Source organism: Anneissia japonica, unplaced genomic scaffold (assembly GCF_011630105.1).
Source record: "Anneissia japonica isolate Jap-2015-1 unplaced genomic scaffold, ASM1163010v1 scaffold21_len1647178_cov195, whole genome shotgun sequence".
Classification (NCBI taxonomy): domain Eukaryota; kingdom Metazoa; phylum Echinodermata; class Crinoidea; order Comatulida; family Comatulidae; genus Anneissia; species Anneissia japonica.
The window spans coordinates 11,673-25,167 of NW_022750455.1; the positions used below are offsets into that span (position 1 = coordinate 11,673).

General features: G+C 33.7%; 2 protein-coding genes across 8 annotated transcripts in view; one reads left to right on the forward strand and one right to left on the reverse strand.

Annotated features, from left to right (window-relative positions):
* Positions 1-377: 377 nt before the first annotated feature.
* LOC117121360 (cilia- and flagella-associated protein 46-like) overlaps positions 378-13,495 on the reverse strand; it is a 35,807-nt gene continuing 22,689 nt past the window's right edge. For 2 of the 3 annotated variants that reach the window (XM_033266532.1, XM_033266530.1), the window contains 5 exons: positions 12,228-12,338; positions 11,760-11,938; positions 10,896-11,027; positions 10,103-10,274; positions 379-544 (listed from right to left, as the gene is read on the reverse strand). In XM_033266532.1, coding sequence (XP_033122423.1) covers positions 509-544; positions 10,103-10,274; positions 10,896-11,027; positions 11,760-11,938; positions 12,228-12,338 — 630 coding nt within the window. In that variant the 3' untranslated portion in view covers positions 379-508. Of the gene's footprint in view, positions 545-10,102; positions 10,275-10,895; positions 11,028-11,759; positions 11,939-12,227; positions 12,339-13,495 lie in introns of all 3 variants that reach the window. The other variant, XM_033266531.1, reaches the window with a different exon arrangement.
* Positions 563-9,448, forward strand: LOC117121361. Of its 5 annotated transcripts, none has more exons than XM_033266536.1 (5): positions 563-992; positions 1,735-1,770; positions 5,850-6,129; positions 6,662-6,736; positions 7,084-9,448. In XM_033266536.1, the coding sequence occupies exons 3-5, from the start codon at positions 5,853-5,855 to the stop codon at positions 7,506-7,508; spliced, it is 777 nt and encodes a 258-aa protein (XP_033122427.1). In that variant the 5' UTR covers positions 563-992; positions 1,735-1,770; positions 5,850-5,852; the 3' UTR covers positions 7,509-9,448. The 5 variants fall into 5 exon arrangements, with proteins under 5 accessions (XP_033122427.1, XP_033122428.1, XP_033122424.1 ...); XM_033266533.1 differs by lacking the exon at positions 563-992 and adding an exon at positions 1,009-1,203 and having other exon boundaries at positions 5,832-6,129; XM_033266534.1 differs by lacking the exon at positions 563-992 and adding an exon at positions 1,009-1,203.

Consider the following 13,495-nt stretch of genomic DNA (forward strand, 5'->3'; position numbering starts at 1 on the left):
CAAGAGCGTTTTGACTCATCAGGGCTTTGTGGATAAAACCTTTTATACTAAATCACAAAGTGTCTTTTAAAAGTGTGGAGTTACACCTGTGAATTACACCTGTGAGTTATACCTGTGAATTACACCTGTGAATTACACCTGTGAGTTACACCTGTGAATTACATCTGTGAGTTACACCTGTGAATTACACCTGTGAGTTACACCTGCGAGTTATACCTGTGAATTACACCTGTAAGTTACACCTGTGAATTACACCTGTGAGTTACACCTGTGAGTTATACCTGTGAATTACACCTGTGAGTTACACCTGTGAGTTATACCTGTGAATTACACCTGTGAGTTACACCTGTGAATTACACCTGTGAGAACAAACCCTGAAGCAGGACACTCACTGCGCTCAACAATCGTCTGCTGACATCATTCTGCGAAGGATGCAATGCCACGATACAAATGCAACTGATCGTCTTTAATGCCATCTATACAGACTGCCACTTGCTCATGCTAGCGCTCACAGGAAGTGGGGTTGGATTCGTCGGCCGACAATCTTACAACCGCCGTGAGATTAAAATTGGACGAAATAAATGAAATTAAATAAATGAAATATGGCGCCAAGGATGATCTTTTTTTCAAATGTAGCAAAATAAGCTTTAAAAGTATTATACTTATGCATTTATTTATAGACCAAATAAAAGCTCTGGGGATTTCCAATATTAATTTTCCTGTATTGTACCAATAAGTTTACATACAAAATTAATCAATATTAGATTCAGTTCAAACTGTTAAAAATGTTGCATTTATATATTCACCTATTTGTATAATTTCTAGTGCTTTTTTTCATATAATCTCTCATAAAATCAATTGTTAACAAGCACTTCATAGAGATACTGTAAGGTCAATAATAGTTAATAGTTCGGCATAGTCATTTGCCCATTGTATAATTTGCATACTAGAGAACTAGGCCCTAAATTATTACAAAGACGATTACTCACCAGGTAAGTAGCCTTCAAAAATTGGGTATACTATTTACAAAAGTGGCTTGTAATGGTTACTCTATCAATGTTTATTTACTTCAGTGAATCTGTATTTATTGAACTATATGGTGTTTAAAATGCTTGTCAATTCTGGTAACAAAATGAATGTAGCTACTTAGGCCTACAACGAGATGATTTACGGATCCCAAGCAGGAAACAACCAGGTATCATGGTATGACAAATTCCAAACTAGGCTTTAGAAGCTATTCTAGCTAAAAGAGGTTGCATATGTTAAGAAAACTAAAGTAACATAAAATTTGAATTAGAATAGTTGATAAAAAGCACAAGAAATCAGTATGGTGGTTTAGAAAAACTAGTATAATAAGAAATTAAAAGCATAGAAAAGGCAACAGTCTTCCATTCTGAAGTAAAATATTAAGCATTCGAGTTTTAAATTCATTGTTCCACACACTGATATTTTAATACATTCTTTAAGATAAACTAATCAAAATGGTAAAATTAATAATATATATGTAGCAACAAATTGATAGAAAACGAAAAGACAATTTTGCGGTACAATTTCTATTGTGTGATGCCATAAGCCAAGAGGGCTTTAGGCATGCGTCTCCAACAAATTCTACATACTGAATTTGTATAATGTGTATTGGAAATCCCCTTTTATTTACTTAAATAAAAGGGGATTTCCAATACACATTATTTAAACCTCTGTTCTGCACCCATTGTTATTATTTATTTGGTAGAGAGAGAAGTAACAGTAACAAGGACAATTACTCACCAGGTAAATATTACCGATCGCATCTTTATAAAATCAATCTAGTCTAAATTAATATTTATGCTATTTTTAATGTATTATACAGAGGTATATAATTATGATTCGTGCTTAATATTCTTGATTTGATTCCATATTTTCACATTTTCCCAACCTAACCAGAACAAAAATTTTATTGCAAATGTGTAGCTGGCTTAAGTTTTTATGCAGTCTGGTTCATGACGTATTATCAAACAGCAAGCATTTCGAGCTCCACCCGCACCTGTCAGGGAAATCACGAGAGCCAGCTACATACTTTTGTTCTATGCTTGCTCTGTTGAAGACTACCATAGTGTTATTTTGATTTACATGTAGGTTGAAAAAGTATGAAATCAATGGATTCTGTTAAGAACAACAAAGCAAGAACTAATCAATCATCATTATTTTTGTCTTTTATCGGTAATATCGTGATCATTTTGCTGTTTATTATCTTGTGTAACTTTTGTATAGATACCACAATAAGCAATTGCCGTTGTGATATCAAAACTCAAATAGTATTAGAGTATGATATTCTTGAATGTTTGTTTCTGTATTTAAAAAAATTGACATGAAAAGCATTTTAATTTTATCTTAGCTTTCAATCCTTGCACAAGTTACCCATCCCATGAAATTTGTCGACCTTAAATTCTCCGAGTTCGGCAGCCTCGGCAATTTTTTACTACCTAGTCCTATATAGTATAAACTACGATCCGAACGCTCGACCTTACATCGTCATCTACAGATTGTGATTTTGATAATTTCTCTATTAAATCACTATATTAATGGTGAAAGAATACTTGTATCAATTTAATAGTGTAGTAAAATACATGTTTTACATAAGAAAATCGCCGAAAAAATTTCGTTTTTAGCGTTCGTTTATTGCTATCTTTGGCATGGAAAATATCACTTTAGTAAAAGCTACAACCGTATCATCACAGGCTGCTTCAAAACTGCCCATGCATGTCTATGCGCATGCTCAGATTCTCCACACATGTACAGTACAGTACTTATCAATAGTGAAGTCACGATACGATCGTGATTGCGTTTATGGACGGTAGGATTAGGCCTACAATATGTTGAATTTTGTTGTTTTTAGATAATAAACAACATTTTAAATATGATAATAATACTGTAAAATGAAGTAAAATAATAGATTTAGATAAGAATTAGGATCAATTGGGCGATGTTGTAGGCCTTGGCTGGCTAGCGTCATTCCTACCTAGGCCTAGCCTAAGAAACGACTAGGCGAGAAAGACAAGACGATTGTAATTAAGTGTCTGCTATAGCCTGTTTCAGTTTTTGACTTTCCACGCAGATTTCGAAGCAAAGAAATCTAGGCCTAGGTCGGCAAAAAATTGCCGTCATGTAGTAATTCTGGCTCGACAACATGGTCAGCAATTGCCAATTGCCGATGTGAAATTCGTGGGCTGAGTTACCCCTATTACTGTAGTTCACCTTTGTTGTATTACTATAGACCCCATCCCTTGATTACAAAATTGGGCCAATTTTACACAATGGGCTTATATCCGAGGAATCCATTTTTTTACAAAAAAATAAATGACAACCCTTATTAAAAAAGACAACATGTCTTCTACTTTTTGGGCTGTCCAAAAAGGCAATTACTTATTGCATGCCTAATTCAAAAGCAGTTTATTTTTCTGAAAACATTTCTGAAAGTACAGTACTGTTATGAGGAAGACAATGACTTTTATTGGTCTGCTGCTTACAATCATCAATCTATTATAACATATGCTAACCATGAATCATCACCTACAGTATATAAAATGAATATTTCCTGTTAAAAGAAAATGTAATTTTTCAAGTGAACTGCCAGTTACAGTATTATATGGAATGATGCTCTGTAAGGCACTTGTTTAGGGAATAGATTTATTATTATTAATGAGAAAAAGTCCTGATCACAGGATTAGAACCCAGAAGAATTGGAATGTACTTTCCAACCACTAGTCTACAGTTTCAAAATGAAATGCACAAATGCCACGCTTGAAAAAACTTCATGATATTAGCATATTGTCTGTCTACAATGATAATTGCTGATGCTCAGGCTATCCAAAATCAGACAATAACCACCCAGACATAAACCACCCAAAATGAACTATAACATATTAAAATGGGATGGACTGTGGAGTGCATAATGTTGGGTTGGCTTGTTTGGGCATTGTGACTTGCTATTACGCCTTTAATTCACTCAACTCTTTTGACAACATGCATGTAGGTTACGCAATGTATTTGTAGATTTAAAAAATAACTGTGCTTTAAGTTCGCCATTTTTTTTAAACTACAGTCGACCTTCCCATTTACGTACACCTTGGGCTGAAAGCAGTTCGTAATTGAGAAAATTCGTAAATGAGAAGTTCGTAAGAATAGCGCACTCAAGTTTAAAAACGCCAAGTTGTAGGCCTGCCTACCAACATCTAGTCTTAATTTTGCATTTAAGTATTCAATAAACGTTTATAGAAATTGTTGAAGAATCAATTAAATGTTAATGCAAGACAAACTAATATATTAAATAACGATTCATAATAGGCTAAGGAAATCGTCTCATGGATAGACTGACCTAATCTTCCATGTCACTAATAGGCTGACTGTTCAACATACAGTGGTGGTTTAGCCAAGGCTTAGCTGGGCCTAGCAGCAGCTCTCTGCTAACTTTAGCTGTCATCTCTCCGTACTTTTTAGCAAATTAGTAAACAAACATTGATATTAATTAGAGGCTTATTATTTATTTAATTTAGTCAAGGTATTTTTGTATAATATAAAAAAAGAAACGGTTCCTATTTTTTCCGACCTTCCTGACTTCCAAACATGTGGTTTTGGTGCCTGTAGCATTGAATAATGGGTAATTGCTGATGTCATCTTCTAAAAATAGAGCAGCTTGTTAATCGTTTTTGACAGTGAAAAACAAATAACATAGATGGTTATTGAATATCCGAACAGTGATTTATTCTTAAAAGGATAAAAGGTTGATGCTACCATAATTTATACTCAAACTAGCTGATTCGATTTACAGTGCATTTAGACCGCAGGTAACCATAAGACAGAGTAGGGTATGCCCCTTGGTATAGGCTGCCCCTTTGCACTTAGCCTAGACAAGGTAGGCCTAGCAGCATGCACTGCCTGTCTGAATTTCAGCTAGTTTTGAATATTTTACATCATGTATTGGTTTGACTTTTCTAAGCCTAAAGTAGTATGATGTATTTATGAAATGTACGGTATAAATAGTACTATAATGCATTTTTAATGACCTTTATAATTCGTTTTTCTTAAAATAAATAAAAATAGCAGAAATTAGACGAATAAATCTAGCGATGACATCATCGGCCGAACGTTCGGAAAATAGAAGGTTCGTAAATGAGAAGTTCGTAAATGGGAAGGTCGACTGTACAATTACATACTTATTTTCTGGTATGGTATTTGTCTAATATTTAGTATTCTAAATTTAAATTTCTAAAAAGGGCTTGTTGCTGCTTCCTTTAAAAATTACTTTTAAATAAAAAGTTTCTTTTGATAATAATAATTTGAATGAACAAAAGTCAAAACCATTAATGAATGTAGGTTAATAAGATCTTACTATTTTATCTTTTTATCTGTTTTGATTGAATTAATATTTCTTCTTATATTAATGACAGTTATAAAGAGACATGTACAGTTTTAATAGTAAAACCAGTTTACTTTAATAATAGTGAATACAATCTAATTAAACTCTCCATTACATTACAGTAATAGAATACACTTTTACTAAATTGTGCAATTTATAGCCACCCCACTTTAACAATGATATAGCCCATTTTCGGTGGTTTCTGTCAGGGTGGTTATTGCCCTGGGTGGTTTATGTCCTACACTCTGACCATCACAGGGATAATTATAGTTATGATGGCAGTGGGAAGGACCACCCAGCCTTGAAGTTATCCACCTAGTTTAATGCCAATCAACAAACCACAAGTCAGTTGCTATGTTTAATTTATTGTAGTACTATTTCTATTGAAAATACACTGACCATTATATTTGTTTATTAAATAATATTCTCTGAATAGAACACTTATTATCCTCAGAAAATGGATCAAAAACATAAGAAAATATTACGCAAAAATCGTCCAAAACTTGAGGAGGATTTACAAGTTGATGATATTTGGGCACAACTGATTTCCTATGAGGTGTTTGTTCCCGCTGACTATGGAGAGATGTTTAATCCAAACAGAAAACCGATGGCAACAATGCTAGACAAATTGGAGCAGAAAGGACGCACGGCATTTCAGCTTTTCGTAAAAGCTGTGAGCGAGTCAGGCAAGGCACATCTGCTTGATTGCTTGAATGACAAGGAATCATCCCAAGGTAATAAAATCATAATTACATTGACTAATATAAAAATTTTAAAAAAATAAAAATTTATCACCTCCCATATTATAATAATGGCAGCAAAATCATAGTAATTAGTTTTCTGTTTCTGTAGTGCTGAAGTTCATATTTTTTTTAAAATTATATGGTCATTGGTATATTGAGTTATACCGATGTGAGTTTGTGCCAGGAAAACATCATAGGAGTGTGTTTTGCCCTATCTGATGTGTTATAATACCAAATATTCAGTACGTTCCCGAAGTGATTCAGGTGGGAAACGAACCCATGACTTTCAGATAATTAGCCTGACGCCATAACCACTAGATTACAGAGCTTGTGATTAGTGACTATGTTGAATCCTATCACCAAGTAGCAGCGTCAGGAAAATATCATAGGAGTGATGTTTTGCCTTAAATGATATGTTATCGTACCGAATACATTCCCAAATAAATAGTAAAAAGTAATATATTGAGGTAATTATTAATGGTATTCAGATGTTCAATGATGCTGTTGTTTTAATTTTAAACAGAAAATGATGAACCAGAGAAACTAAATGAAGAACTGGTGGGAAACAACACAGGTTTTGAATTTACAGTGAAGAAAGGTAAAAGAAAAATAAAATGTTACATTTCAATTAAAACTAACAGGAAAACTTGAGTTTGCAACCATTTTTAATAGCCATGATCTTGTTTCCTTTGAGCTGCACATTGAAATACTCAAGCTAAAAACAACAAAATAAAGGAAGTCCCAACATACCACCACAACCTTAATTGATTGTAAACAAATTCATCGTCATCGCTATCACCAACACCATTTACCTTTGTTAAACATCCCATGTCATGAAAGTATTTATAAATACACTCCAATAAAATGTTAAAGCCATGAAAGAAATATATAAATTATAGAATTCATTATACACGCTAACAAATTTAAAAACAATTTCTTCAACAGAGTTTCAAGATGAACCAGATTTGAATGTTAGTGATCCACCTAGATCATGCACAGGAGATTGTGCCAAAAAAATCAGACAACTCCAAGGAATGTTGAAAATATTTGAAAAGGAAAATGCTCATCTGAAAATAAAGAATGACCAAATCATGAAAATGAATAGGGCTACAGAGGCTACCAGGGCCAAACAAGAAACTGACAACAGAATTAAAACATGCCTCCTCTGGGAGAAGAACAGAATGCTTATGGAACAGAATGAACATTTCTACAATGGGCAAAACCTCTTGTTTTATCAGAATAGACAGCTATTGGGTGGGAACACAAGCCTGACAAATGAGCTACAACAGATGAAATCGACACGGAAGAGAAGTTTCAACTATGATGCTAATGACTCCAACTGCAATCCAAAAAAGAAGAAGGATACATAACAAAATTGGGGGAAATATTTTTGGGTTCAATTTCAATGCTACTCTCTCATTGGTGAACTATTTTCCTTCCTATTAAAGTTAACCTAATGAATTTAGATGAAGGTGCAACTTTGATTGTTTATCTCAATTCTATATTTATCCTTCCCATTAGAGTACCTAACGACTTTAGATGAAGGTAAAACTTTATTTTCCCTTCCAATTAAAGTTAACCTAATGACTTCAGATGACGGTACAACTTTAATTATATCTCAATTCTATATTTTCCCTTATCTAATGACTTCATATGAAGGTACAACTATAATGTATATCTCAATTCTATGTTTCCCCTTACTATTAAAGTTAACCTTATGACTTCAGATGAAGGTTCAACTTTAATATATATCTCAATTCCATGTTTCCCCTTACTATTAAAGTTAACCTAAAGTTTGAATACATTGTACTATTTATGTTGTGTGTGGAGAAACCAATAAAAACAAACAAACAAACAAACCTAATGACTTCAGATGAAGGTACAACTTTAATATATATCTCAATTCTATATTTTCCCTTCCTATTAATGTTAACCTAATGACTCAAGATGAAGGTTCAACTTCAATTGTTTGTTTCAAGTCATCCTTTTTGGATACAGATGAATTTCTTCAATGATCTTCCTTCCTTTATTCCTTCATTTATTTATTTATGCATTCATTCATTCTATTATTTGTATGTTCATTTGTTTATTTCATTATGCATTCATGCGTTAATGCATTTTAATTGTTTAGTAAGTAACAACTTTAAAGCATGTTCTGTTTTACACTAGGCAAATATATTCATACAAATCAAAAGTGTCAGTTCGTTTCCTGATTAGTTACGCATTTTTTGCTTCGTGAAAAGTATAAACAATTCAAACTACTGACTTCGCTGAAGCAAAAAACTCTAATAAAAATGTTAATGTGCATGAACCGACGCTTTTGGTTAGAGCGAATAAATTCCCTCAGTGTGTTACCACATTTTAATTGTTTAGCAAGCAACAAGTTTAAAAGTATGATAGTCTTACACAAAATGGTCAGACTGTACTTACTATGCATATTATACTGTAGCAATAGTATTTGGTCTTACAATCTCAGGGATATAAGTTCAAATCCTATACTAATCACATTGTTTGAATGAGAAGGTACTTAACTTTGTATCCTCAAAAATTAGGTTCCTTGTTATGATTTTAAGGGATGTGTATAGTATATAGGTGAACACACAGTGTATCAGAGCATGATTATGTGAAAACTGCACATGTGATTCCTTTTGTAACGACTAGGTTTTTTATAAACCGCTTTGTGTACATTCCTTGATGCACATTCCTTGATGCACACTTTTTGGTAGAATTGCACGAATTAGAAACGCACATTGCTATAATAATATTTTACATACAAATATATATTTTTTTAAAAGTGTTTGGATTTTATGTGTAATTTTTGATGTGTATTCTTATTTTTATTGCTAATAATCAAATATTTCCTCAATCAAAAATTAAGCTGTACACAATTATAGTTTTTTTCAAAAGAATAGCAACAGATGAGTTGCCATTAATGTAGAACACAATAGAAGCAACATAAAAATGTTTTCTGATGTCAGAGATTTTAGCCTTCTTGAAATTGAACACCGATTCTAAATTCATAGTGAATTCAACACCTGACTTGATATTCCTGGTATATTTTTGTACCAGAGAGTGCCAAATTCACTATCTATGATATCTCTATAGTACTGGTACAACTGATCTATGTGCTTCAGAAGTAACATAATTATGAGTACAGTATACAGGTGTCATTTTTCTATGATCCACACATTAATTTAAAACAACTGCTGTCTGTTCAACAGATTTGATTTGATTTTGATTTAATAAATCAAACAAGTAAATAAAAAAGACATGAAGAACAAGCAAAATTACAAGAATGACTATTAGAAAATATTCGTGAATGGTCCTCTGAACCGCTGCTAAGAGACATATTTCTAGAGGGGTAGTTGATAGTGTATGGTTATTTCAGACATTAGTTGATGGTGTATGGTTGTTTCAGACATATGTGATGAAACAAGTCATTGCTTTGCCTGTCGGAAGTCTGACAATATGGAGATTTCGATTTGCACAAGAATTTGACGCTGATTCACTTATACTTGACCCAACTACCGTCCTCTGCACTACGATGATTTCCAAGAGCAAATTGTGGCCTAGAATCTACTCAACAACACAAATTTAATGTTCTTGCATGCGCAGATGACTTCTTAGTGACATCATTACATTTTACGTCCTACCGTTGTCATGCAATCAAAAGCTCCATTCTACTTTATTTCATCAAAATCTGACCAAACATTATAGACGGACAAAATCAGACAGCGTGGCTATGAATTGCTTCACACAGCTAATCACATCATGAGAATACTGGATGTTACATTCTAAACAAGCATAGAACTGAAAATACAAATACTGTATCCACGAACAACCCCCCACCGTATGTCATCATTCATAACGCTTATCTGCAAAGGAACTGCATGACAGAATACAGAAGACTCAATGGTGCATTCGTCGCTCTAATCATGAACAAAAAACTGTGTTATAAACTTACCCCTTTTCCAGCTTGATTGCAGTAGGTGGCAGTGATGCAGTCTAATATTATGTTCAGTGGCTCCATCAAAAGCTGCCTTTCAATAACTTCACAAACCAATGGTAAGCAAGTGTTCCAGTAATATCTTGCTGAACTTATTACCTGCATGTAGTTATCTGCACGTCGTCCATACCTAAATGAATGGTCATTAGGAGGGTCATTATGTTGACACTAGGAAGAATTAGAATAATGATGATGATGATGATGATAATGATGATAATGATGATGATGATAATGATGATGATGATGATGATGATGATGATGATGATAATGATGATGATGATAATGATGATGATATTGATGATGATGATGATAATCATGATGATGATGATGATGATGATGATGATGATAATGATGATGATGATGATGATAATGATGATGATAATGATGATGGTAATGATGATGATGATGATAATCATGATGATGATGATGATGATGATAATGATGACGATGATGATAATGATGATAATGATGATGATAATGATGATGGTAATGATGATGATGATGATGATGAGGATGATAATGATGATGATGAGGATGGACATCATGGAGATGAGGATAATGACAATGATGTACACAATGATGGTGTACATGATGATTATGATAATAATATTTTGACAATGATGGTGAGGTGATGATAATATATATTACTACAAGCTCCAAATTTTCCAAATGCATTATCACTGATACTGCATTGTGATCCACCAGATTCAATGCAATATCATAGATGACAACATTGCGATAAGTTACTCACCTAGTAGCATTAAGAAATGCTTCCAGGGCAGACCTTCGTATGACATTCTTCCCGTGCATATTGTTGATGAGACTCTTGCCAAGAACGCAGCTCGCAAAGCTCAGCATTTCTTGCCAAACTGTGTACTTGTGCCTGTAAAGTAAATGCGAAACAATTCTAACAGCGCACATTACAGTAAATTTTATCTATGCGCTGAATTCAAATTCAAATTCATTTATTCACATGTAATAATAATTCATGTAAAAATACAACACGAGTACTGGAAACTAAGGAAGCAAAAGCTTGAAAAAAGGTTTTACTTAGTAAACAAATAAAATAATTAAATAATGAAAACTATAAAAGAGAAATTACAAAACAAATCAATAAAAACAATACAGTAATTCAAAATGATGATCATAATAGTGAAATTAAATTAAAGATCTATGCATTGTGTTTATAAAAGTTTCTGTTGTGAAAAAAAACACAACACAACGTAACTTATCCTATTCACATTTGACCTTGTTTAACATTTTAATAATAAATTATAATCATAAAATATGAGATAATTCTAAAATGTAATAATAGCTTCGGTAATGGTATTTGTAGTTTTTTGATTGCGCTTTGTTGTTATAATTTGTGAATTTGATTTCGCGCAAAAAAAAAATGATTAATTGATAATTATAATCATAAACTCAATTTTTATATTTTTTCATTTCACATAATTTCATGTAGGGGACCCCTATGGAAATAATTGTCTTTTTTGCAATTTTAGCGTTATCCCCGATACGCTCTTTTGTGATTTGACCTGTTCATGTGTTTTTGTTTCTGTTGTATTTTTAAAGAGCACATTAAATAAATCAAATCAAATCAAATTTGAGTACATACTTATCTAACTTCTTGACTTTGCTAGCATACATATTATCATCAAATCTAAGCGCCATGCTGGTAGATTTTAAGACGAGTTGATGATTGCAGGTCTTGTACGCCATTTCTGAGAGACGGACCCAAACTTGTAACTCAACCAATGGCTCAGACCATTTACACTGTTCTACCAGATTAGCAAGCTATTTAGAAATTTCAAAGAGACAGATAAAAATCATATCACTTTTATAGAAACAAAAAAAATTCTAATTACAACAAAAATATATATTGAAGCTTATTATTAGTGGTTTTACATATTTACCTGTATGAACTGATAATTACCTGTGGTACTTAACTACAACACCCCTACATAAATAATAGAACAATCCATCGTACCAATGCCCACAATAACCTGAGCCCTGAAAACAGTGCCCTGGAATGAACAAGTTCTATTATATTGAGGGGTGTTCTATAACAATTCCTATTACTTACCTCAGTAAGTGAGGGTTGTTCCTTGAATTCCAGAATGCCATTACTGCTCAAAGAATGCATTTCCAGAGCAACAAGGCATCTTGTCATCGGTCGCTGTCCATTGCTATTGCCCTATTGTGAATCAACATTCTTATAATAATATGTGCACAGTATGCTTTACAGAGAAATAATAATAATAATACTCAAACATTTATAAGGCGCCAATTCCAAGAATGATCAAAGGCGCGAGCGTTATTACCCCTGGTCACTGGATAACATACAATGGCAAACAGGCACAAAGTGCAACTTCCTCTACTCCCTGGGGAGTATCCCTAGTCGTTCGCTACTTCTTTAGGATGCTGCATGTATGAGTGATCTGTTTGTCTGGAAGCAGGTGCAGGTATGTATCGTCGCTCACATCACGAACTAACACAATTAAATTCAATTCTGTTAGTTCGTGAAATCAAAAAAGCGCATCAAAATATGCACTGTTGTTGTTAAGGACTTTTTGTGTGGTAAAGAATACAAAATTGCTTGACAACCAATACGCGTGGGTCTGTAAATTCATGCGTGGATCTAAAGAAAATATTGAGATGCATGTATGAGTGGTCGGTCTGTGGATGCAGGTGCGGTTTGTGATGTGTTTCGGTGTGTGAAAGATGTGGGTCTGTAAATGCATGCGTGGATCTAAAGAAAATATTGAGATGCATGTATGAGTGGTCGGTCTGTGGATGCAGGTGTGGTTTGTGATGTGTTTCGGTGTGTGAAAGATGTGGGTCTGTAAATGCATGCGTGGATCTAAAGAAAATATTGAGATGCATGTATGAGTGGTCGGTCTGTGGATGCAGGTGCGGTTTGTGATGTGTTTCGGTGTGTGAAAGATGTGGGTCTTTAAATTCATGCGTGGATCTAAAGAAAATATTGAGATGCATGTATGAGTGGTCGGTCTGTGGATGCAGGTGTGGTTTGTGATGTGTTTCGGTGTGTGAAAGATGTGGGTCTGTAAATTCATGCGTGGATCTGTGGGTGTGCGTGTGCAGATCGGCGTTTTTGGTGTTTATGTGGGGTATGTGTAATAGTGGTGGTGTATAAAGATTCATTGGTGCATTAAGTGTATCACACACCTCACCTTAGCTTAATACAAGTCAAATCAACTTAAATTATGTAGGTTTTTGAGACTCCAAGAGCAAAATGAAGAGAAGACACATCAAATATTAAAATTCTGGTTCTTCCCTCTGCAATATTCAGGTTATGTTGACCCCCACCTTAAATAATAAATGCTCCCCTTG